The following is a 26,941-nucleotide window of genomic DNA, read 5'->3' on the forward strand; positions in this document are numbered from 1 at the left end:
GCTTGTCCCTGGCACTGTGTATGGGGGCTACTGTGTATAGGGGGCACTGTGTATGGGGGCTACTGTGTATAGGGGGCACTGTGTATGGGGGGGCTAGTGTGTATGGGGGGCTCTGTGTATGGGGGGCTACTGTGTATAGGGGGCACTGTGTATGGGGGGCTACTGTGTATAGGGGGCACTGTGTATGGGGGGGCTAGTGTGTATGGGGGGCTCTGTGTATGGGGGGCTACTGTGTATAGGGGGCACTGTGTATGGGGGGCTACTGTGTATGGGGGGCACTGTGTATGGGGGACACTGTGTATGGGGGGCACTGTGTATGGGGGGCTACTGTGTATGGGGGGCTACTGTGTATAGGGGACACTGTGTGTGGCGGGGCTCCTGTGTATGGGGGGGGGCTCCTGTGTATGGGGGGCACCTGTGTATGGGGGGCAAAACTGGTAGATAGTTATAACTCACTTATAACTGACTGCCTTCTCTCTATATTTGTATTTTAATGTAGGAGTTGCTATATTGTTTTCCTTAGGTAGTACAGTATGAGGGTATAGCACATTTGCGTCTGATCTCGCCATTTCATCTATATAAAAGGAGTATTTTTACAAAAAATGGGGTGTGGTGATTGGGGCGTGGCCACAAAAGTGGGCGTGGTCAAAAATTTGCTGCGCTACGTGCACCAAAACTTTTTGTCCCTCTTTTCATTTTTCAAATGTTGGGAGGTATGCATACCCCTCTGGGTGCTGTGGCTTAGGGCTGTTCTGGAAATAATACTTCCCAAAGTTTAATTGCCTATTAATAACATTGGCACGTTTCAGTAAATTTCCATTCAGAATTACCATAATCTTGTAATCATTAACTGTTATGAATTAAAGGTAATTGTAATTGCAATGCATTCTGGGAATAAATGCTGGACTGGCCCTCCAGCATATGAGGAAAACTCCAGGTGGGCCAAGTGTCAGAGGGCCCTCCTCACCCAGTTATTTGCTTGTATATGTTAACAAAAAAAAAAAACCACAGAGGGAAAGATAGATTGTAACATGTAAGTAGAAGTGATTAACAGAATAAAGAAATGAATGAAGCGGGAAAGAAAAACCATTTGGAGAATGGGTCCCTGGTCCAACACTGCTAGGAATGAACAGACGTGCCCTGGATGGGGTGCATACTTTGCACAGATATCAACCCAGCTTGTAACAGAGCAGTTAATGAATGTCCTCGCCTGGGTTAATATTATACAACTAACTCATCAATCGTCTAGCAGACAGATTAAATATATAATTAAAGGAATGAACCCTCCACCTCGCTATACTTAAAAAAGGAAACCCTGTATTTATGTGCATGGCAGCTACTTGGCCTTAGATACAAAATAAAACTTTTTAGGGCAGTTAGTTATTAAATAACTGGAGTATATAGTCATATAACTATAAATCCCTTATTAGAGATTCTGATGAACTGTTATGTACCTTGCAATGGTGGCTTGGCCCCATTTAAAAAGCTAAGCATAAGACATATTGATAGATAGACATATAGTTACGGAGTGCAAAATATACCCTCCCTATAACATTCTTTAGCATGATGGCTATATGCTTTCATGCAAACAAAAGAACTCCGAGTCTGTTTGTTTCCACTGCAGTCATGAAGACATTTTTCTTGAAATATTTACCAAAAATACTGGGAAAGAATAAGACACTTACCCTAGTGATAATCTCACTACATACAGCAGGGAAAATATATTGAACACCTCAACATTCTTCTCAGTAAATATATTTCTAATGGGGCTATTGACAAGGAATTTATACCAGATGTTGGTAAAAACCCAAGTAATCCACACATACAAAGAAATCAGAACAATAAGCCTTTAAATTAACACCCCCCCCCCTACAATTTTGGCATAAGTTGGTAAATGATTTCATGCCAAGCCAAAACTGTACTTATGTAGTAAGAGGTTGTCCAGAGAAATGTAATGCTATATGGAGAACATGGCTAGATCTACAAATTGTCTGAATGTACAACACTCCTCTTTATTTTCTGTTAACTTTTCAATATGGTGCCTCTGCCTCACCTTGTTTTCGTTTCTTCTTTTTGTTATTTTACCTGTTTGTATTGAAAAAATATGCAAAATCGAAACTTATTTAAAAAAAAAAAAAAGAGAATCAATTTATCATGTGCTCTGTAACCCCTCAAAGATAAGAATTAAGAAAAGGCAAACAAAGTATAAGAAATGTGTTGGTGCATTGTTTTTGAGGAGAGTGTTTATCAGTATATCAGTCTTACAGTATTTGTAAAGTTATTATTACCATTGCAATGTGCTATTTTGTGGATGGGAGAGTGTTGTTAATGAGATCACTGACATATTCTATCTTTGCTTTCGCAGCCAGGCCATGTTCTTGCTTTTCCTTCTTTTCTTGGTATCCATGCTCTGAACATAAATTGGTCTCTCCGTTGCTTTCATGTTTTATGTGGTCTGGGGGATTTCTGTTCTCTCTTTCCAACAGTTGATTCCACGTTCATCACACAGTCACTTATTTTACCCAGAAGATAGTGTCGGAAGCCTCTGTGGCACAGCCTGTTTTTTATTAGTCAGACATACCTGGCAGGCTGTTTTATGACACAAGGCAGATATCTCTAGCAATGGAATGAACATAAATCACAATAACCATTGATAATATCAAGTACAGAGTGAAGTCCCTTGAATTTATTAGCTTTGTGAGAAAGAGAGGTACAGTAATACCTAGTCCTTAAGAACAGATGGGTCTTTTAGCCTGGTGGTTTCCAAGCTTCATCAACAAAAAAGTTATAAAATTATAGCTCAAACCACAATTATAAATCCTGCCTTGTTTCAGAGTCCTGCACAGATCTGTTTTGGTAGACCCACACCCCTGTGATCTGACCCGGCCCACACACCCACATTGACTTTACATTGTCTTTCCATACCCAAACACACCTGAAGAAGTTCCTTCCTGAAGTGACATTATTATTTTGGTGTGGGAATGACCAGGGGGAACCAGGTGGTCATAAATGGGCAAGATTCCTTTTTGTGTGTTTTTTTACAGTTTTAAAGCTGCCCGCATCCTTCCCGATTTCCTCTGTGTACCTAGAACAGCCTGCAGACTCTTGTTTAATTTTATTAGAAAATATGAGAAAGAATACTGTTTTAGTAGCTTTCAAGAATCTTTTTATTATACCCTTTGTTGGATGGGTATCCTGTAGATGAGAATTCTAAACCTAGTCCTCACTCCACTTAGTTAGTCCTTTGCTCTTTCTAAGCCAGCAAGTTCCCCAACCTGCCCACAGACTAGCCCCAAACAGAGTCTAGATTCCCTCATAGCAACACCAGTTTATGGGAAGGGAGCATGTACTCTGTGGAGAGATTCTATGGGGCAGATTTATTAAGACACAAATTCGAATCGCGAATGGGAAAAATTTGGATTGGATACGATAATTGTGGGCTTTTTTTTTTTTTTTTTTTTACACACAGTACGAAAAATAAACGCGAAAAAAACTGTGAAAATACGCAAGGAACGAAAAAGTCGCAGAAAACATGAACGGTCCGATCGAACAAACGATCGGACCGTTCGTGGATTGATAAATCTCCCCCTAAGAGTTCCCTCTTGTAGATATAAAAAGGAATATTCGGTGTAAAAGCAATAGAAAGGCACATAACACAAAAAAAACAAAATAGTTCTGGCTTTCATGAGTATCGAACTGAAGTTTTGGGACAGTACAGACAACAGCAAATAGGAAAAGGCAAATACAAATCTATTTATTTATTTGTTCAGTAAACATTACCCATTAGGTAGTACCAATGGCAGGATGATGTTTAGTTTGAGCACAGCGTTAGACAAACAAATATCTTTTACAATCTGTCAAATTTCATCTATGCAGAAAAAAATAAAACATGGCATTACCATAACATCAATTAGAAAACTGAAATACAATTTAGAGAACTGCATAAAGTAGTGTCATTTCAACTTTCTCAGTGCTCAGAATAATGTAAAGCTTAGGGAACTGTAAAGAAACAACATTCACTAAATCAGACCCCAAACATAAACTCTATATTTGTAATACCCTGGGATCCCCACAAAAGTGGCATCATTTACAATTGGGACATTAAAATATTATTTGAATTGCTCTATAAAGGTAGAAGGTCTTTAGAATTTTTTACCCAACTCATAAAGTGTCCAGAACAATAAAGTTCAACCAGTGGTATAACTAGAATCTCCCTACTACATTTTAAGCAGAGTAGTGTGTTTCATGTATGTATTTCAGCTGCTTACAGGACCTTCTGGGCTCCTGGACAGTGAAAACAGACACGCAGAAGGAGATCACATTCCTTATAATAAAAAAAGGGCACCTTGCAGTGTGCAAAATGTCTCCTTTTAAACAATGTTGTATGAATATTTGCTTTGAAGACATACTAATGTGGCAAATAATTCAGGCTCATGGGCTTCCAATTTTTATTAGCTCCCAGTTGCCAATTTAGCTTGCTGTGGCAATTTAGCTTGCTTGTTTTTTCCTTAAGGCTGGTCATACATGCAGATTTGGCCAGGCAGTTTGGCTGGTTCAGACTATCCGGCCTGACAATCCGGCCATATATGGTACTTTAGGGTGTCAGTTTTTGGCAGGCCTTCTATTCAGCCCTGTTTGATCACAATCAGTCTTTTCAAACTGAAAAAAAGTAATCCGACAATACCCCTTCCTACTGGACAAGCAAGATATACATATATAAACAAGTGAGATGAGCTGCAATTTCCCTTTCCTTCCTGCCACATTAGGCTGTCTGCTCCAATGTCCATTGCGATGGATGACCAAATGCAACAATACCCATTTAATTCGGCCCACTGGATAACTTAAAGGGATGGTGACCAATAGGTAGGACCAAAAGGGACATTGCAAAATATTTTGAAGTGTTGGATAAATATGCTCCTAAGAGAATACTCACCTATTTACCCAAAGGCTATATTTAGATAGTTGCCAAGAACAATAATGCCTTATTTCAGAACATCAAATATTTGCTTTAATATCGCTTGTGTTTAAATTGAGGCTGCATAGTTTGATTTACTCTTACACAACCTAAAGGAATAAGTGGATTATAAATGATTTAAAAACTTGTTGAAGTACTGCTCTTACGTTATTTCCTAGTTTGTACCTCACTAAGATTTGATCAAAGCTCTCATACATATAAATGTTATTTTAACAGTGACATAAACAGGTTGTATAACCTCAGACAAAAAAAATTGTCTAATGTTCTCTCCTAAACACTTGCAGTTGAAGATCCCCAATCTTTTTTTACCAGTGAGCCACACTCAAATGTAAAAAGAGTTAGGGAGCAACTCAAGAATGAAAATGAGGGTGCCAAATAAGGGCTAGCTCCTATGTGGACTGGCAGTCTAAAGAAGGCTCTGTTTGGCAGTACATCTGTTTTTTTTTTGCGACCAAAACTTGCCCTAAAGGCAGGAATTCAAAAATAAGCAACAGCTTTGAGGCCACTGGGCGCAACACCCAAGGGGTTGGTTAGCAAAATGCTGCTCCTGAACCACTGGCTGGGGATCACTGGCCTGGAGGATCCTCCTGCAAAGGGTATTAACCCAGCAAAACCGGATCCCTGTGAGAATCATCACAGTGACAGGTACTTTTCAGTCGTTTTATAAAGGAGAACTAAATACAGAGTAAAAACTGCCCCCTCCAGAGCCCTCCCAAACCACACCAGCAGGGACCCTCTAAATACCTGTATAAAAACAAAGGGGAGAAACACAGCAGGGTTGGTGTGCTCCATCTGGTGCTGCTTTTGGTCCAGACTGAAGAAAGATAAAGCCCACCAACCCTGCTGCACTACCATGCTTTTTACAGCAAATGGTCCCATTTAGGGGGTACCCAGTAATGCTGTAAGGAGGAGGGCTAAGGGCTGTGTAGGGGGCCCCCATTATAATGCAGGGTTCAGAACAGCAGTTGGTGCACATTTGTTACCATTATACAGTTTACAGCCCCAGAGCTACATCAGTCAAAAAACTAAGCCTTTATATCCCACAGTTTCCACGTTCAACGCAATGTAACATTTCCAAGAAGTTTGCAAACAAAAAATACATTGCTGCATTGTCATTTTGCTACTAAATGTGAGATGGTAAAACGGGATGCAACGTGTATCCAAATAGAGAGTAACTAGAGACTGACTGTACAACGTAAAAGCCCATATAAACACACTAGAGAGTGAATAAGTGCATAAGAGCCATATAAATTTAGAGCAACAGCCCTAACATGAAATTCCTGAGGAGTCCATATGATCTGAATGCAAAGCAAATAATCATTAAATTGCTCTATCTGATTAAAGGTTACCAGAGAACAGGTCTAACTGCAAGAAAAAAATATCTTCATATCTATATGGAGAAACATTAATTCTTTTCACTTTGTTATTAAGCATTGTGCAGTAAACAGAAGCCTTAGCCTAACAAGGTAACGCAAAAAAGGTCACCACGTCAACCTAATGCAAAGCAGCGCTTATGTAGGATGTTAGAATTTTATTAAAGGAGAACTAAAGCTTAGCGCAGAATTGGGATTGGGCTAGAAATGCTGCACATTATGTTTTGGGGTTCTACATGGTGACTCCATGGTGACTAGAGCCCTTTAGCAGGGATCTAATAAAGTTGCCCCCAGTAGCTCCTCATCTTCTTTACTGCTGATTCACTGCACATACTCTGTGCTGCTGTCAGTGTATACAGTGTATGTATACATCTATATATCATCTAGAAATCACAAAACAAGGCTGACTAGAAATCAGTGCACTGTGGCATCAGGTTTTTCTCTACAGCTGAACCTCATTTTTCTGCTCAGAGATTTCTGAAGACCCCTTAGATTAGTTTCTAAACAGCAGCCCAAAGCACACTGAGCATGTGCAGTGTCACTGACATTCAAAGGCTGGCCTAACAAGATGTGGTGCTTCATTGGACAACTTTGTAACATTAGTGTTACAGGGCTGCTGAACCTCTCTGCTGAGCATATAAAATAGAGTATTTTTTGTAGACACACTCATTTTAAGGCTTTAATTCTCCTTTAATAGATAGGTAGGCGCATGAGGCGGATGCATGCATTTATAGAGTAGTAATATAAAACCCAACCTACCCACCCCCCTACTTCCAGTATCCTCTAACACCAGACATGGGCATCTGTGCAAGAGTCTGCAGATGCAACGGAGCACAGTAGGCAGGGGAGCGCATACATCTGCACATATCTTGCTAATAGTGTTATGGGTTCATAATAAGCTGAGCTGCTTCACATTTATGCCCCAGGAGATTTCCTTCATTGCAACAGTTATGTCCAAACTGCAGCTCTCCAACATAAAGCCACAATTGAAGGCTACTGAGAGTTATAGTTGTACAGAAGTTGCGTATCTAAAAAAGTAATGACTTTTAAGCTGTACTCCATTTTACTATATATCGTTGAATTGCCCAGAATGTTCCTGTGAGCACTTTCGTAACTTACATTTTTTTTTTAAGTTAAGTTTTCACAATTTACTAGATTTTCAGTTTTTCACTGCTAATATCATTAATGTGTAACCCCCAGCTTTTTGGCCCAGACGAGGCCCATGCAGATCAGCATTTTGCCCCTTCCCTGCTGTGACAGGACCAATGCTCGGGTTACAAATTCATGATATGACCCCTATGAGAAAACCAGTTTCGCAATTTGTCAGTTGATTCTTATTTTTAAGCACAAGAACTGATGCTTAGTGGTGATGCTCACAGGGGACAATGGAGGGCAATTTGGGGAGTTACTACATAGGCAATGCCACCAACAAGTTTGAAATCAAAATAAGAACATTTTTCATATGTTTATACTTCACTGTAAATAATATGCCTTAAGTAACTATACACGAAGACGCAGTGTGCCAAACTGCAGCCCCGCATGTATATAATTTTATAATACCCGTGACCCTCGATGTAAATCATTTGGTTTGTTCCGCTCGATGAATACAAAAGTGTTTGTTTCTATAGTCCCAGAGCTAATATCCTCTTACCTTATTAAAATTGCAGGTGTTTATGCAATAAGTTTGAATGGTACATACAAATGTGTTTTAATTTAAAAAAAAAGATTGCTGTTCCAATTTGAATATTTGTTCCTAAAAAGGTTGCGGCCTCCAGGCCCTACTTTTACTCGTCGCCTACTGCAGGTTCATTAAGAGCTGGTGAATCATCCTGAAGCAGTGTCGCTGACTGAACTGAAGGCCCTGCCGAGCTGTCCATGAACATGTTTGGGATATCTTGGCCAAAATAGATCTTACTGTTGGCCGCAATTGCCTGATATTTCACGAGTTGCAAGTATTCTGGGGTTAGTTTAAGCTGCACAGAGAGAAATGAAGAAGAAGGTTATATGTTGGGGTAGTGACAAGAGAGATGAAGTTAAAGAATCAAGTGCAGGGTAAGGAAACAAGTGCATAGGGGATGGGCATTGGGCAGAAAAGAAGGAAAGGATGGCAGAGCCAGCACTCAATAGCAAATAAAAACCTTCATCAATGGGGTACAGGAAATGCATCTGAACTAAACCTTATAGTCTTATGATGCCATCTAATACTGTCCCTCAAAATAGAACATTTTGTTTTTTTACAGTAGAGGTTATATAGTGGGTTTCTGTCAGAGGACATGAGCCATTATCAATTATACAGAATATAACTGACAGGGAAAGGGCACGAGGGGCTGCAAGCCACAATGTGTCCAATGAGTGTGTAACAACCCACAGCACATAGCATTAATGCAGTTGCAAGGGTCACTTTCTGAAATTGTTTGAAGAGGAGAGCATTTGAACTGTTCATATAAGAACAGCAATGCTATCTGGGTATTTAATATACTGAGAGTAGAATGTGCAGGTCAAAGGTCACTGGCACTGGTTACTGAAGAATTCTAGTATTTAGTGAGCACCACTGGTGCAGGTAGAGGTTAAGAAGGAGAGACAGAGAAAATGCAAAGGGAAACATAGGTATGAAGGACAATTAAATTGATGGAATATAGGAATTAGGACATTGTGTCTGTTTACATACCCTGTTAGCATCAGCCGTTTTCTGTGAAGTATAATACTCGGCATCAGCTTTTGCCTTCTCTCTCGCAACAAACGCAGAATCTGCATAGAAGAGTAGAGATTGTTTGCTTTTCAACAGGGCTACTATGGCCTTGCAGTCTCCTATAAGTGTCATTGCTAGATATGACCTCACAAACTATCTCAGTTAGAGGTGTATTTCCATAGCCCACCTTCAATTTCAGAAATTTTCTTCTCGGTTTCCTTCTCCATGACTTTCTGCCCATATTTGATCTCTGCCACCTGAGCAACTTTTTCTGCCTCTGTTGGAAAAAAACATATAACAAAGCTTTATTGTTTACCATCATTATGCAGCCAGTCAGCCAAAATAATGAGCAGCTCTGTGTATCAGCACTTACACGTACTGCTTTCACCTGAGTGCAGGTACATGGAGCAGAGAAGAGATTGGCCTGAAGATGCTATGCTGTTTACATAGCAAATAATTCACTTTACTATTTACAATTTTATTCTTGAACCAACAAATATATTTTTTTTAGTTGTAATATTGGTGTGTAGGTTGTAATTAGGTGCCTTGCTTTCAGATCACTTATTGTTTCTCTTATGTGAAATTTCAATAAAAAAAAAAAAAAATCTGTTTGCACTTTTGAAAAACAAATTTCAATGCAGGATTCTGCTGGAGAAGCTCTATTAACTGATGCATTTTGAATAAAACAGGTTTTCCCATGACAGTATTCCTTTAAGGCCAATCTTTGCTCCACTCCGTGTACCTGCACTCTGGCGGAAGATGTACAAGTCAGTGCCAATACAGAGCTGTGGAAGAAAGCAGACCCACTTCCCTTCGCCTGCCTAAAAAATGTAGCCCTAGAGACTGACTGAAGTTAACCAGAGCTCAAGCCACATGGCTAAGGGCACCTGGGGAAACGAAAAAAAATTAAATATAAAATAATCTTTGCTTTTTTGAAAACAGATTTCAGTCCAGAGTTCTGCTGGAGCAGTGCTCTTTACTAATGCACTTATATAAAAAATAAAAATCATGTTTTCCCATGACAGAATCCCTTTAACATTTTATATATTCCACCAGTGGCTACAGGGTAACCCTTTGAAATAAAAAATAACAAAAGTTGTATAAAGGTGATACCTTTATTGGCTAACTAAGATAACCATAGCAAGCTTTCAGAACAATTTAGTTCCTTTTTCAAGCTGATTACTAAAATGGAACTAAAATGTTCTGAAAGGTTGCTATGGTTATCTTAGTTAGCCAATAAAGGTACAGTATCACCTTTAGACCACTTTTGTTCATTTTTATTTCAAAAGGGTTACCCTGTAACATTTTGACTGGCTAGCACGGTATATCAACTTTTTCCTGCACCTTCAGTACAGGCATGAGACCTGTTATCCAGAATGCTCAGGAGCTGGGTCCACATCATTTAAACATTAAAACCCAACAGGATTGTTTTGCCTCCAATTAGGATTAATTATATCTTAGTTTGTGCTAAGTACAAGGTACTGTTTTATTACTACAGAGAAAATGGAAATAGATTGTAAAACTTTATTTCTTTGATTAAAATGGAAGATGCCTTCCCTGAAGCTTTCTGCATATTGGGAATCTGGATAATGGATCCCATACCTGTACTTTCATCACATAACGGAGAGAGCTGGACCACATTTAGTGGAGCATGATGGGAGCAACAATGTGTTTGGCCAGAGCAGAGGAGCAGTATATCAGCACTTTCAGGAGGAAAAAACTCAATGTTTTTGTAACTCTCTATCACTCACCAATAATGGCTTTCTTCCGCTCAGTCTCAGCCTCCTTTTCCACAACCTTCTGCTTCTGGGCAGCAATGAGCAGTTTGGTTTTTTCACTTTCCCTGCAGACCAAGATACAACAAATGCAAATTAAACTTTCCAGGTTGTTAAAGACAAAAGGAATCTAGAACCCACATATATTTTTTGTGTGTGCGTTTCTGTAGCAAATAACCCCTTCTTTTACTTAAATTTTGAAAGTCTCAGTTTCGGTCACTTCTAAGAGTGAAGACACATGGAGCTACTAGTAGCAGCTACTTGTTGTGGCTACTAAATAGACAATGCTGATTATTTACTGATAATTGTCTCTACGTGTGGTTTAGCAGAGGCAATTCTCATTATTGTCTATGGCAGGGTATTTTCTGGAGTTTAGTAGCTGTGAAAAAGTAGCTGCTACTAGTAGCTCAGTGTCTTCATCCTAATAAGGATGCTACAGAGATAAGACACAGATTTACAATACCTTCTTTGGCTGACGACAGCGTGTAGTTGGAGGCATAAAGGCCCACTAGTGACAGAGCAATAACAAATAGAAGCAGAAAGGGCATATTGATTTTGTTTTAAACAGATCTAAGTCATCCCTTGAGCCTTATAGGGAGTCTATTTCCTGTGAATAACTGATAGTATGGACCCCAGATTACAACAGAGGCTCTAATAAAAAAAAAACAAAGTTGGGAACTCACAGAGGGCCAAATCCTATAAAATGAATGGTAAGAAAACTTTCCATTGCATGTACAAGGTAGCAACTAAGGTAGCAACTGCACAACCCATGCTCCTATAAATTTGCAGTGCAGTGCTCAATCTGTAGGGGAATTAGCACCTCACCAATTGCAATAATTGAAGATATTGACTGGTATAGAACAATCAATGCACCACCGGGACCTCCCCTGTGTTTATAGGGTTAAATATAATGTTTCAGGGAGTATGCCGCCAAAGGTTGTATTTGACTTAATAAATGCAAGGAGATGCCCTCACTGCATTGGTTGTGCTGTGCCAGTCAATTTCTTTGAGAAAACTTTCCTTATATTCTTAACTCCAGTATGTTCCAGAGTAGCAAAATGAGCATGCACTCTCTCTCATGAATGCAAATTCCAGTGTACAGAAGCATGAAAATTAATCTTTAGTCTTATAGAGAGCTGCTAATTTCCCTCTCTCTCAGGGGCAACATTCGTAGCTTTGCTTATCTATGCTTTTATTTTAGGAAAGGTTTTGAACACCTTATTTTAATTTGGGAAACACCATGAACCTGAACACGGCATATGGTAGCCAAGCATACAGATATTACAGAGGCTGATTTATCAAGTGACAATGATTGTTTATACAGGAAATGCCTCATATATTTTATACCAAGCTGCTTTACTATTTTGTATCCACGACAAAAAGAAAATAACTGTTGGAAATGTCAGGGAGTAAGTATCTGAGTGGATTCCACCCCACGGAAAAGAATGGAAAACCAGTGAGAATGTCCTACTTCTATATATGATAAATCTGCCTGTTAATCTTTATCAAAAGGGCAAATTCCTTACATGAGCTCATAGTTTCTGCGGATGGCTTCAGGGATGTTGGGTTTGGTAACTCTCACAGCCTGCAGAGAAAAAAAAAATAATTACACACCCTTTATACATGTGCAGGTTTCTACAAGTTTGTTTTATCTTCTTTATTATTGTTTCGCTTATATAGATGGTGGCAGAGCACTTCTGCAGGTTTGACACTGGAGATGGATATAAAAGTACCTCTCCCAAAGACTCAGGAACCAAGGTCAGCCTAACAGTTTAGCAACTTTTAAATCATTCTTTCTCTATTATAGCTGATAACTACAACTTTCAGACTTTGAAGGAAAGGTATAATGACGGATGCCAAATTGATAGGTACTGCCCAGTGATTGTAATTACTTACCGGATACCCTTGCTGGTGCTTCTGTTAGCAGAAACCTGCACCAGCCTGGGGTACCTGTGAGCAGGCCCGGATTTGTGGAGAGGCCACAAACGCTCGGGCCTAGGGTGGCAGAAATGTAGGGGCGGCATGCCGCCCCGCCGCAATGGAATTTTTAAAGTTTTTTTCAATACGGAGCAGTGGGAACTTCTCCCCACTGCTCCGTATGGGGCTTTAAATGTATGCGCATGCACAGTTACATAGGGTTGAAAAAAGAGCAGAGTCCATCAAGTTCAACCCATCCAAGTAAACCCAGCACACACAACCCACACCCACCAATCTATACACTCACATACATAAACTATATATACAACCACTAATACTAACTATAGATATTAGTATCGCACCGGGGGGGGCGAGCGGTTGTTCGCGCATGCGCATTGGGGGGGGGGGGCAATCAACGGGGGCGGCCTAGGGGCGCCCAGAAGACAAATCCGGCCCTGTCTGTGAGCAAGTGTTTCTCTTTCTTCTTCTGTCTTTGCGCTGCTTGCACGTGTGCAGTAGAATGAAAAGCTGATAAGAGGAACGCTTATTCGCAACTACCTCAAGTCAGTGCAGTTTTATGATGACAGGAGCCCGGGTATCAGGTAAGTGATTACAATAACTGGGGCGAGCCTACCATTTTGGCACCCCCCCCTACAGTGATTATACTTTTCCTTTAAGTGAGGGAAAATAGAAACAGTTTTTCTATGGAAAGATTATAGCGATTGTAGTGATTAAAATGCAGAGAACCACTAGAGGCTGCTTCCCATTATAGTGTATTAGAAATGTGCAGCCAGTGGCACAAGGACTGGATATATTGAATATAACTGGAGAAAATTAGAGTTCACCACATTTGGCCAGAGGGTACCCCACTACTCTATATTTACCTGTATAGGTAGTTGTAGGGGAATATTTACTACAGGGTGAACTCTATTTCAGCCTTTAATAAATATGCCCCATATTTGCTATGCTCTTCCCTGATTCACACCATGCTTGGCCCTATAGCCGTGCATTTCCCATACAATGTACCAATGGTTACTACCAGCGGCTAAAGGATATTGAACACCATAGTCTTGTCTAAGCAGGTAATGGAAGGGATGAAAATTCTATGTACTCGGCACTGTTTGCAGCTTGATGGCTAAATTGTACTCTGCCTACAGTCCAGGTAGCAGGGATTAATCAGGATACTTAGGGATGTGTACTGTATAATGTTAATAGGATTATTTCAAAGGCATTAAGTAAATTTCATATGCAGTCTACTTCAGCATTTCCGTGCAGGCTTAAACACAGAGACGCAGAATTAAGCACCCAAAGAGACATTCCCAGCTTTCACAGGCCTAAGGTGCAGCTGTACATATAGGGCCTGGTTAGGGCATTGGTGTCTCACTGAATAAGTGCAGCCTCCAATAACAGTTGAATCATAGGCTTTTTTTTTTTTTTTTTTTTAGAAATCAGATTCAGCCAGATCCAAGTGCTTGGCCCAACAAATAAGAACCCTTACAATCATGGGACTTTAGGAAAAATCCTCCCTCGACAAATTTGCATTAGCAAATAAATATTCAGATTTTAAATTCAGACGAATCCCCAAAAAACTACATTCAGTGCATCCCTAATAACAACCAGCAATGCATATGTAACAGCAACAAGATACCTGAATTACAAGCCCAGGAGCCATCGAGTTGAGATCCTTCTGTAACGCTAGCTTAAGATTCTCGTCAATCTGGTCTGAGAGAAAAACAAAGCAGAATTAGACATCTGTAACGGTCACATAAACTGTAAGGTGAAGGACCAGTGAAAACTCCACAGGCCCGGGGAGTTCTAGATTACCGAGAATTCTCCAGTTACCTACCAAACAGCTCTATGTACACCTCTTGCAAGTTATGGACACTGCAGAACTGGTTCAGCTCATGGTGGATCTTGTTGAATATCAACGTTTTATCATAGTCGGCAGTGTAGTTCTTCACTATATCATACACTAGTGGGAGAGTGCAGAACAGGTTAGTGTTGTGTGGTGTTCCGGATAATACACCCAAAACACTGCAACTTCCTAGCAGAGACTACACAGAACTGTCTGGGTTTGGTAGAACTGCATGAATACAAGTCAGAAATATGTAGTCAATTGTTATTGGGTATGCCTACAGAATGTCATCAGCCCCAAAAAGAGCCTGCTATACACAGACCAAGCTCAAAACCCCCACACACAGCCAAGTTGTGCTTTAGCTGAACTAGAATCTTAGCATCCACTAAAACTAATTGGAAGAGGCAATGCCAGCTGACTGGTCACTCAGCTTGTTCTCGGCACTTCAAATACTCACCAGCACTGGGAATCAGGTAATTAACTACTTCAATTCTGTCAAAATAGATCATGACGCCGCCACTGCAAGAGTTTTGAAATGAGGTATTATGCAAATTATTCATGTTAAAATAAAATGCAACACATATTGCATCTTAAATATATACAAGATATTACTACTAGCATTAATAAAAGACTTATTAGGTAACTTGCATTATATATATATATATATATATATATATATATATATAACATATACCCACTCACATACAACATGCGGCTGCTCAACTGAGCAGCTTTGTCATTGTTATTGTTTTCTTTTCTAGTTGTTGAGATATTAGACGTGCAGACTTTGCCAGTATAAGGGCATCTCTGCAATGTGTCAACTGGGAAAGGCTTTTCATGGGGTTAGACACAGAAGGAAAATGGAACATCTTTAAAACATTGCTTTGTAGGTATACACAACAGTATATCCCCCTTGTAAGCAAGGAGAGGCATCGCAAAGCAAAACTTTTATGGCTGAATAAAAGTGTTATTGTCGAGGTTGGTAAGAAAAGACGTGCTTTTAGGGCACTCAAGTTAGCTGGGACAGCGGAAACTTTCATCAGGTACAAGGAAGCAAATAAAGCATGCAAAAAAGCTATCAGGCAAGCTAAAATAGAGATGGAAAGGGATATTGCAGCTAGGAGTAAAAAGAATCCAAAATTATTTTTTAATTATGTGAATAGTAAAAAAATGAAGCAAGAAGGGGTGGGAACTTTATTATCACGGGGGGGTACGTTGGTTGATGAAAACGGGGAAAAAGCTGAAATTTTGAACTCTTATTTTTCATCTGTCTATACATCTGAGGAGCCAGATAATGAAGGCTTCCCTTGTAATATGCCCAGTTCTAGTAATTTAGCTACGGACGCGTGGGTCACTCAGGAGGAAATTCAAAAGAGACTTGAACATGTAAAGGTAAACAAAGGTCCAGGGCCGGATGGGATTCATCCCAGGGTATTAAATGAGCTGAGCGCTGTGATTGCCAAACCTCTTCACTTAATTTTTCAGGATTCATTGAGGTCTGGCATGGTGCCAAGAGACTGGCGGATTGCTAATGTGGTGCCGTTATTTAAAAAGGGATCCCGTTCTCAGCCTGAAAACTATAGGCCTGTTAGTCTGACATCAGTAGTAGGAAAACTTTTGGAAGGGGTAATAAGGGATAGGGTACTTGAATACATTGCAGTTCACAATACTATTAGTTTGTGCCAGCATGGTTTTATGCGTAACAGATCTTGCCAGACTAATTTAGTCGCCTTTTATGAGGAGGTGAGCAGGAACCTTGATGCTGGAATGGCAGTTGATGTCATCTACTTGGACTTTGCTAAAGCGTTTGATACAGTACCTCACAGAAGGTTAATGATCAAATTAAGGAATATTGGCCTAGAACATAATATTTGTAATTGGATAGAGAACTGGCTGAAGGATAGAGTACAAAGAGTGGTTGTAAATGGAACATTTTCTAATTGGACCAGTGTGGTTAGTGGAGTACCGCAGGGGTCAGTCCTTGGGCCTTTGCTGTTTAACTTGTTTATTAATGACCTGGAGGTGGGCATAGACAGTACTGTGTCTATTTTTGCTGATGACACTAAATTGTGCAAAACTATAAGTTCCATGCAGGATGCTGCCGCTTTGCAGAGCGATTTGACAAAATTAGATAACTGGGCAGCAAACTGGAAAATGAGGTTCAATGTTGATAAGTGCAAAGTTATGCACTTTGGTAGAAATAATATAAACGCAAACTATCTACTGAATGGTAGTGTGTTGGGGGTTTCCTTAATGGAGAAGGATCTGGGGGTTTTTGTAGATCACAAGTTGTCTAATTCCAGGCAGTGTCATTCTGTGGCTACTAAAGCAAATAAAGTGCTGTCTTGTATAAAAAAGGGCATTGACTCAAGGGATGAGAACATAATTTTGCCCCTTTATAGGTCCCTGGTAAGGCCTCACCTTGAGTATGCAGTGCAGTTTTGGGCTCCAGTCCTTAAGAAGGATATTAATGAGCTGGAGAAAGTGCAGAGACGTGCAACTAAACTGGTAAAGGGGATGGAAGATTTAAACTATGAGGTGAGACTGTCGAGGTTGGGGTTGTTTTCTCTGGAAAAGAGGCGCTTGAGAGGGGACATGATTACTCTGTACAAGTACATTAGAGGGGATTATAGGCAGTTGGGGGATGTTCTTTTTTCCCATAAAAACAATCAACGCACCAGAGGTCACCCCTTTAGATTAGAGGAAAGGAGCTTCCATTTGAAGCAGCGTAGGTGGTTTTTCACGGTGAGGGCAGTGAGGTTGTGGAATGCCCTTCCTAGTGATGTGGTAATGGCAGATTCTGTTAATGCCTTTAAGAGGGGCCTGGATGAGTTCTTGATCAATCAGAATATCAAAGGCTATTGTGATACTAATATCTACAGTTAGTACTAGTGGTTGTATTTATAGTTTATGTATGTGAGTGTATAGATTGGTAGGTGTGGGTTAGGTGTGCTGGGTTTACTTGGATGGGTTGAACTTGATGGACACTGGTCTTTTTTCAACCCTATGTAACTATGTAACTATATTAGCAGTTTTTACACTGCTAATATTTTTTTAAAACAGCACCACCTGCTGTTCATTTTGGCTAACTGGATACAGATAGGATAAAATTAAGCTAATAGAAAAAAAAGGAAAGTCTTGCAATGTTGCTCTGCTTAGATAATTTGGTTATAGGGTAAAACTTTTGACATGAAGCATAAAAAAGTGATGTAACTTTCAAAGCATTTCAGTTGATTACAATGTTATCTGGCATTTCTCTGGTTAGTTCTAAGTGAAGTAACATTACAAGACACTTATCTGCTCATTCTCTGCTGTGCCAATTTGTACATTTCCCCCATTATACCTGAACAATTGTGTCTGAAGGATATCATGAAACTGGCTGCACTACACTAAATAATAGATATGATTAATAACTGTGAGCATTATTGTGCCTAACAGAAACAGCATTTTCAGGAAAAGATTCAGCCCTTACCTGGTACCACAAGGGACATTCTTTACCTCATCTGTCTGCATTGTGCTCTGTAGGTAAAAGTAGTATAAAATAAATATTTTTACACAGCAGTGACCCACCGGAAGCACCCAATGGAGGGCTGAATAATGCATACATCTGGGTCCCCCAAAACCAGTATTTTGTAAATCTCAATTACGACCGAAGAAACACTGACATTGTTATTTACAGACACATAATTTCTGGTCTCATGCAGGCACATAACCTTGGCCAAAGGAGCCTGAAACTGCTCCACCTCGCCTGCTCAAACTCAACTGGGTGCACAGCCTTAGTATATGTAAAAGGGATACTGTCATGATTTTTTATTTCTAAATTACAGTTTACACAAATAATTCTAAAAAAAGAAATAATTACTAAAAAAGAAATGTATTTCTTTTTTAGTAATATTGGTGTGTAGGCGCCATCTCAATGCATTGTGCCTGAGTCTGGGCTTTCAGAAGGAGCCAGCACTACACATTAGAACTGCTTTTAAGTAACCTATTGTTTCTCTTACTCCCATGTAACTGGAGGAGTCCCAAGCAGGACTTAGATTTCTTACTATTGAGTGCTATTCTGATACCTACTGGGAGCTGTTATCTTGCTCCCTTCCTATTGTTCTGCCTGCTTGGTGGGGGGGGGTAATTTGGCCACCACATCTGTCAATGTCCAACTGGAATAAAGGTTAAACTAATAATCAGTCACTTCCTTTAGCCTACAGTATAAGCAACCATTATATTACAAAATTTATTTATATCCTCAAGCAAGGTGTTTTCAAGCACATTATTTTGAACATGGTAGTTCCTCCATACATTTCAGTAAAACAAATGGCTACTGGTTTAGTATTCACCCTACTATTAATGTGACTACTCACATAGGAAACTACTGACACATCTAAAGGTTGCATATAAAGGCAGGCTCGTGATATAGGATATCACCAGAGCATGGGATTTACAAATCAGAAACAAACTGTAAGAAGCACAAACATTGCCCAATTCATGAGAACAACGGAAGCAAGCAAAGCTAGTTATACAGGTCCCTGCATTCCCAGCAGATGAATAACCCATCAAAAGTACACATTTTCAAAAAGCAACACCTCCCAAAGAAAACAAGACTCCCAAGTCCCAGAGCACAGAACTGTATGGGGACATGCTTTTACTAAATATAAGACGCCTTGTTCAGAAGTGTTACTTTAGAGAACAGAACCACACACAAAAGCTTATGAAAGGAAATCATCCAAACATAAAGGCCACATATTGTAACAGTGAAAATCACTGCAAAGCCACACAATGCAGAAAGGGATTACACAATGGGCTGCGTTGTATGGTCTTGTCCTTACCTGCACTGATTTGAAAGATGTTATAAAAGGGAGCATTAAGTGGAAACCAGGGCCGCTGGTGGAAGTCAGCAAGGCTCCTCCCCTACAGAAAGAGAGAACAAGTGGTTCAGTCTCAATGAGGTCTTTACATAAAAAATAGAGAGGTTCAGATCACATGCATCGCAGTTAGTCCTGCTCTAGAACATGTATTTGTTGGAAGATATAAAATTTACCCCCAACTTAACCTGAGCAAATATGAATAATCCCAGTTTAACCCTAATGTTTGACAGGGTATAGTTGCATTATGGAAGCAGTACATTGCTTCCATACCTTATCCTTAAACCTCAAAATGTAGATTCAGTGTCATTAGAGGGCAGTCACTTTCATTACTGATAGCATAGATTCTGTAATACTGGCAGGAAAAGAGTTAAAAAGAGAGCCGGCAAAACAGTGCACTTACAATTCATGATTTTCTGTGAACCCTTAGAGCATATGTAGATATATATGTGAACTACCAACAACCCATAAACGGGCACTCTAGTTTCAGGTTTCCTCCCACAACCCAAATGATATACGGGCAGGTTAGCTGGCTCCTGAGAAAACTGACCAAGTGTGGGTGAATGTCACAGACTGTAAACTTCACTGGGACAGGGACAAATGTGATTTTCTAAATCATATACTGTTGTATTATGTATCCATTTATTTTTAGTCTTTGCTCTGCTCTAATTTGACCTTCCATGTAGAGTACCAGGCTCTCTCTTGTGCACTGCCAGAGGGTGTTGCAATCACCAGCTCTAAAGCTGGCCATACACGCGCCGAATATGATATTGTACGAAACCTTGTTTCGTACGACATTCGGCGCGTGTATGGTGGCTCGACGAGGCGACCAATATCACAAAAGGCTGCGGATATCAGTTGGCTTGACGATTGGCCAGGTTAAAATATTTCGATTGGGCACCATTGAAGGCGCTCGAGCAAAATCTACGTTCAGGGCTGAATCGGCAGAAGGAGGTAGAATTTCTATTGTTTCTACCTCCATATCTGATGATTCAGCCCTGAATGTCTGTGGAGGGTGGGAACAATCCCCTGGTTGCACAAAAGATTGAAAATCACTGTGTGTATGGCCACCTTAAGTAGGCAATATTGGAGAAGGGGCTGCATGGAGAAAAAGCTAATTCAGATGATATCATATGATTAGTGTGTACCTGTAATACACCCCTACATGCCCCTCTTCTATCTTATGAATAGCTGAGAAGAGAGCAGCAGCAATAAGTGCAACTCCTATGGCAGCGATAGCTCCAGCGTGGGACATTCTCAGGTTTCTATGGAAAAGAAAAAGAAATCGTTCAGCCCTGTAAAAGCCATCTCTATGCTTTGCTATGGCACAAATACAAATACTGCTGCACGGTACAAATTAAGGGCAAAGACACACTGGGCGATCAGTCGGCGCAACTTTTAAAAAAGTTGTGGCAACTAATTCGTGCAACGAAAACGAGCGAGCGATCTGTCGTGGTGACACAATTATACAATATGGGCAAAAAGTCACTGCGACTAGGTTAATTAAAACCCACGGCCACTAATCGCCACGTGTGTCTTCGCCCTAAAGGCAAACTACTTTTAGAGGGAAATAATAACTCCTTTTAATATGAGTTCATTCAGTTGGTTTTATGTTAAAAAAAAACCAAAAAACCACTAATTGAAAAAAAAAAAAAATATATATATATATATAAATATATATATATATATATATATATATATATATATAATTTTTTTTGTTTTAATAGATATTTTATTTTTACCGGATCCCACAAATTGGAAGGTACTCATGATACTTGCAAGAACCATTCTCCCCCACCTTAGGTTCACAATGCAGTGTAATGCTTGTTTTATTGTAAAGTGTGAATCTGTGCACCACCCAATATAGGAAACAGAGGGACTTTAAGTGACAAAATTCATCACTTCACAATAGAAGAAACTGAGGGGGAATGGCTGCATTACACCGTGAGTCGAAGAGGGCTAGGGAAGTGGTTCGTACAAGTCAAGCATAGATTATTACATTACATTAACATTTATTTATAAAGCGCCAACATATTCCGCAGCGCTGTACAATAAGTATTATCATGGTTTCCTTCAATCAGTTGAATCACTTATGTCTGTGTAAAAAAAAAAAATGTATTTATTTCTACGTTTAGAAGTTCAGATTGTGTTTTAGCACCTTTTCTACATAAAAATTGAATGAGCTCATGTCAACAAGGGAGGGTATAGTTTTCCTTTAACAACTAACTTGTTTGCTGGAGAGTCTATACATGGGGCAATATATACTTATGTTAAACACTCCCATAAAATTATAAAGGAGTTTAGTTGGTAACTCTGTAGCCACTGAACTTTGAAAACACTTTAAGAGACAAATAAGCCTGCGGCATGCGAGTACCTGTTAATTTTTAACTGAGAGATTTACTTCATCTTTAAAGAAGCAGTAGGTTCTGATATTTCCCTGCCAGGGGAAGTCACATTCCTTTCCTCGCCCTTCTACCTGATGGAAAGCTGCTCAGTCCCAGCAAGACCAGACCTCTGTGCATTACTATATAAAGGGGCAGCGTCCCATCTTGTTTTACGACTTTGCCGCTTGTGCTAAATATACTGTTACCTATTATTTGAATTAAAGCAAATGTATAGTGTTTGTTACTTCTTAAGCCAAACAGGGAAAATGAAACTGCTTTATGTTTATAACTCGCAAGGCAGAAAATTATTTACTGCCACACTAATAACTCCCCACATCCTTGGCTTATCTGTAACAACCACAACAAAGGACAATGGGAGGGAGTTGTTTATACAGAGTTCAGTATCTCTAGTAAAACTAAAGGCGGCCACACATGCACCGACTCGTACAGTATCTGACAGGCTGTAAAAGCATGCACGATACATTATATAAAACATCACTAATTAAAACAATACATCCAATTTCCTAAAATAATGGTCTCTTCACCATTGCACCATATGCTTTGGCTTACAGAGGAGGTGCAAGACCTGCTATCCGGCTAGAATAATGTCTGTGGAACAGGTCAATTATTAACCATTTCAAAGGCCTGAGTGAGAGACTGAGAAAAAGCTGCATTTTAAACTCGCATTGCTAAGATAAACCCCCTGTTCTGACTTCCTTCCCACCCCCCCCCCACCCAATACACACACACAACCCACAATAAACTGCAGCCCACGCTATGAGACCAGTTGGAGGTCCTTCCGACCTTTATTGCTGCACCTCTAGGGCCCCGCTTCTCATCGATCCTAATCTTCTTTCTGCAACACCTGCAAGAACTGCACTTTCTTCCGGGTGTCGCTCCTGTGAGCGTCATAGCTTTCACCCTGGGTATGGAACACGCTAGGTGCCGAACACGCAGACATCTTTGTTACGGGCGCCTTTGCCCTTTTAATAACGGAAGTGCTTATGTAGATACATGCCACCAGGTGGAGCCAGAGGTCGGTATTTGGAATTTATAAGGGTAAGAAATACTTACCTAGTACTACTATTTCATTCATCTTCTAAGCTAAGGATAAATATCTGTAATTAAAATGTTTTATTTATAATTCTTACTGGTAGATGTATTGGCTCCCTCAGAACACAAAGATGTGTTTTTGTTCCTTGACAAATAAGATTGACTGGTGTAGGGATTGATGTGAGCGATGAACAGATTGGCTGGGTAATATATAAGAAATGATGTATAAAATAAATAGATACTGTAGTATTTATAACCCAGCCATCATTTATATGTTATATGTTTATCGTATATTCCTTTTTTCTTACTTTCTTACCTTTACCTCATTTACCAACTCACTTCTCTTTAAAAACAGGACATCTTCTTTGTATTTCTAAAAAAATCAATAAAATATTTCAGTTTAAAAAAAAAAAAATATATAAAATAAAACAAACCTGTTTTGAGGGAATAGGGTAGATATAAAAATGCTATCCTTCTGGCAGCCAAGGACAACAGCTAGAGGGTTTTAGTTTGGGCAGACAGGGCCGTATTTACATATAGGCGGCCCTTGGTGCCTATATGTTAGTTTTTTAATTAAAATAAAATAAAATAATATTTGCCCCCAGCTACCGCAGTTTTCCATAGGAAATCCGACAACTGAGCTAGGAGTGCTGAGGCATAGGGGGTCAGGAAGTGACACTTGCGATGGAGGTGCATGGGTGTGATGACACCTACACGCCTAAGGGGGGTGTATTTAGGTCCAGTGCCTAGGGTGGCAGCAGACCTAAATACACCCCTGTAGGCAGGTAGGCATCTCTGACTTATGCAATGCATAGCCTGTTTAAAGGGAGCTCTAAGTGTACATAAGAGGCTATAGAAATGCCATACAGGGCTACATACATAAGCAGTGCTAGATAAATCAAAATATACTTACATACATAGATGTGGCACATCCCCCATCCACAATTGCCCTCAGCACCTCACCCCCCAGCTCTGCCACCAAATTTATATAGGTATCATCAGGCAGCTGGGACGGTGTTTTATTTTTTTTGTAATTTTACAGTTATTTAGGCACCCGAGTGCCGCCCTAGACACAGACCCTTTGGTGCCTATATACAGATACGGCCCTGCTGCTACCATGAGGCAAGTGAGAACGCTGCCTGTAAAAAGCCACCCCCGGTAACTTTAAGAGCCTAAATTCTGATTTTTAAATCAATTGTGCTCTCGGCAATAGCAAGGCACCACCTACCCGCTCCAAAGCTTGGTATCCAAAGGGCTGCTTAAGGGTGCCCAGGGGGCCCATGAACATTCTTGTGTTGTCCATTTAAAAATAAATTGAAATGCTAATACTTTTTAGTTCTCAAATAAAGAATATGATGTTAGGTTTTTTGTGGCGCCTTTTGTTTACAGAAATGTATCACATAATTACATAGTAGCAGAGGAAGAAAAGAAGGGGTTCATCAGGTTCAACTTTTTTCCCTAGCTAACTTCTACTTCACGTGCTGGGTTTACTTGGAAGGGTTGAACTTGATGGACTCTCGTCTTTTTTCAACCCTATGTAACTATGAAACTATGTAATATTGGTCCTTGTGCCTTAATAAATGGGTAAAAGGGCCATTTGCACAAGGCCCACCAGGATAGGGGGGTCACTAGCACACCTTTCATATAACTTTTAGCAGAAGCTTCCTGCAGAGATGGCAGACCCCTCATTTTAATCAACTGGAATAGCTCTGCTGCATGGTATATAACATTACCAGCATTACCATTTTGTCATTTATCTTGGGCATCATTTCTACTTCAGTAAGCGCAGACCATTGCTTAACTGCTTGACGTTATTGAACTTCACATGCTTGAGAGTTATTCTATCACAAATTTCTTGGGGCAGTGGGGGCCCACCAATAAATATTGCCCTGGGCCCAATGGTGCCGTAAAATGACCCTGTATGGCATAGGGCTCTATTAGTTATCATTAGTAGATGCACCTTCCTTCATTCTCGGATTCCCTCCTGCAGTGTTCTTCATGGAGTGGGTGAACATATGAGTGGACTGAAAGCATAATGTCCTGAAATCTGACTGTAGTGTTGTGTTACTAGCCCCCTAGATAATACTGAGATAGAACTAGGGGTAGGCAGGTGCCTTTGGTGCGAGTCTGGGGGGACGGGGGTTGCACAGTTCCCACTTCTCTCTTCGTGCCTAGCCCTTTCTACATGGAGCACTGGGGATAGGACTGGTGACAAGTGGCGGCAAACTACCTGGTAGGGCTGGCAGTGAGCTACAGATGGCTGCAAATGAGCAGATGGTGCAGGGGGAGTGTTAGGGGTGAGGTTGGGCTTTATTCTTACAGCAGCGAAGAACAGGTATGGGATCCATTACCCCATATTAGCTCTGAATTACTTCCGTCTCCAACAGACTCCATTTCAATCAAATAATTAACATTTTTAAAAATGATTTCCTTTTCTCTATAATTAAAAACAAAAAACAGTACCTTGTGCTTGTTCCCAGCTAAGATATAATTAATCCTTATTGGAGGCAAAACAATCCTAAAATAAATATTAGTTTATTTAATGCCCAAATGATTTTTTAGTAGACTGAAGGTATGAAGATATAACTCATGGAAACATCCCTTATTCTGGATAACAGGTGCCATACCTGTACGTTATTATGACTATTATATTTGAAATGGGACATTGTAACTTATTGTATTTTTTTCATTACAATTTGAATGTATTAGGAGTCAGAATCAGTACATTTTTGCCTTTCTAGAAAAATGATGTTGCTTCATGTTATGTGCTGCCCCTTAACCAGCCTGAAAGGAAAAGCACAACTTCAACTTATTGGGAGAATGTAATAAATGCTGCACAATTTTCAATCCATCAGATATTTGCTTGGTGACTTGACCTGTAGTCTAGTCACCTTTCTTTTACATTGTGTTGCTATGTTACACCCAGTACAGGAAAGCTCCTCCCCATAGAATGAGAATGGAGGTGCTCCATACATCATAGAAAACTTGCAGAGGCCTCTCTTCCTGTCCAAACCACGTCACCGAAACTATGGAATACTGCAAGGAGCATGGAAAGTGGAACCAGATTGACTTTAACTGCATGTGCTCCTGGTCAGAGAGCCATGGGTGGAACAATAACCATCCAGACATGGGGGTTGCCAACCCTGCCAGGGGGAGATATCTCTTATGGGTACCACTAGGCTGGCTGCCTTTAAAGGAACAGTAACACCAAAAAATGAAAGCGTATAAAAATAATTAATATATTATATACTTTTGCTCTGCACTGATAAAAGTTGTGTGTTTTCTTCATAAACACTACTACAGCTTATATAAATACCCTGCTGTGTAGCCATGGGGGCAGCCATTTAAATTGAAAAAAGGAGAAAAGGCGCAGGTTACTAAGCAGATAACAGATAAGTAGCATAGATTCCCATTGTATTCTACACAGTTTATCTGTTATCTTCTTATGTAACCTGTGCCTTTTCTCCTTTTTCAATTAAAATGGCTGCCCCCATGGCTACACAGCAGCTATTTCAATTAACTATAGTAGTCTTTCTAAGGCAAACACACAATTTTTACCAGTGCAGGGCAACAGTACATCATATTTTAATTATTTTAACACATTTTTATTTTTTAGTGTTACAGTTCCTTTAACTAAAGATACCGCTTTGTGGCCTGCCCACAAATCCAGACCTGAAATCCACTTTGTTGCTTTGCTGTGTATGATTAGTTACATGGGAGTGTGGGTGTTGTAGTTGAGAGGGTCCTCTGGAGGAGTCCTTTATATAGGGCACTTTAATTCTCCTTAATTGTGCAGTCTTTCCCTACTGTACAGCGTAAGTAGCGCTTCATAAATAAAGATATACATACATACTGATCCCCATGTCCAGCTTTTACCTACAGAAAGGTGGCAATCCTAAAAGTCTGTATTGCATTCATAAGAGCTTAACTACATTATTAACCAAAGAGCACCCCCTCCCCATTATACAGTCTATTTCAGCCCATGGAGTTATTTCTTCCAATTAGTAGTTTGTGGTCTGTGAGTAGACTGATGCCTTGTGTGCCTGTGTATTTTTATTTAC

General features: G+C 40.0%; 1 protein-coding gene across 2 annotated transcripts; it reads right to left on the bottom strand.

Annotated features, from left to right (window-relative positions):
- Window positions 1–3,729: 3,729 nt before the first annotated feature.
- Window positions 3,730–22,686, bottom strand: erlin2 (ER lipid raft associated 2). 2 transcript variants are annotated; one of them, XM_018092093.2, is made up of 12 exons: window positions 21,818–22,507; window positions 20,592–20,708; window positions 19,408–19,489; window positions 18,057–18,103; window positions 15,042–15,103; window positions 14,576–14,701; window positions 14,378–14,451; window positions 12,339–12,397; window positions 10,789–10,880; window positions 9,225–9,314; window positions 9,017–9,096; window positions 3,730–8,321 (listed from the first exon to the last, which is right to left on the bottom strand). In XM_018092093.2, the coding sequence occupies exons 2-12, from the start codon at window positions 20,696–20,698 to the stop codon at window positions 8,133–8,135; spliced, it is 1,008 nt and encodes a 335-aa protein (XP_017947582.1). In that variant the 5' UTR covers window positions 20,699–20,708; window positions 21,818–22,507; the 3' UTR covers window positions 3,730–8,132. The 2 variants fall into 2 exon arrangements, with proteins under 2 accessions (XP_017947582.1, NP_001016719.1); NM_001016719.2 differs by lacking the exon at window positions 21,818–22,507 and adding an exon at window positions 22,632–22,686 and having other exon boundaries at window positions 7,469–8,321.
- Between the last annotated feature and the right edge of the window lie 4,255 nt (window positions 22,687–26,941).

Source organism: Xenopus tropicalis, chromosome 3 (genome assembly GCF_000004195.4).
Source record: "Xenopus tropicalis strain Nigerian chromosome 3, UCB_Xtro_10.0, whole genome shotgun sequence".
NCBI lineage: Eukaryota > Metazoa > Chordata > Amphibia > Anura > Pipidae > Xenopus > Xenopus tropicalis.

Bases quoted from the DNA above. Each gene is read 5' to 3' on its own strand.
- erlin2 (XM_018092093.2), bottom strand. From the start codon at position 20,698: ATGTCCCACGCTGGAGCTATCGCTGCCATAGGAGTTGCACTTATTGCT. The intron at 15,104-18,056 runs GTAAGGGCTGAA...AAACTCTTGCAG, and splicing joins AATGTCCCTTGTGGTACCAG to TGGCGGCGTCATGATCTATT. The intron at 8,322-9,016 runs GTATGTAAACAG...CTCTCTGTGCAG, and splicing joins AAACGGCTGATGCTAACAGG to CTTAAACTAACCCCAGAATA.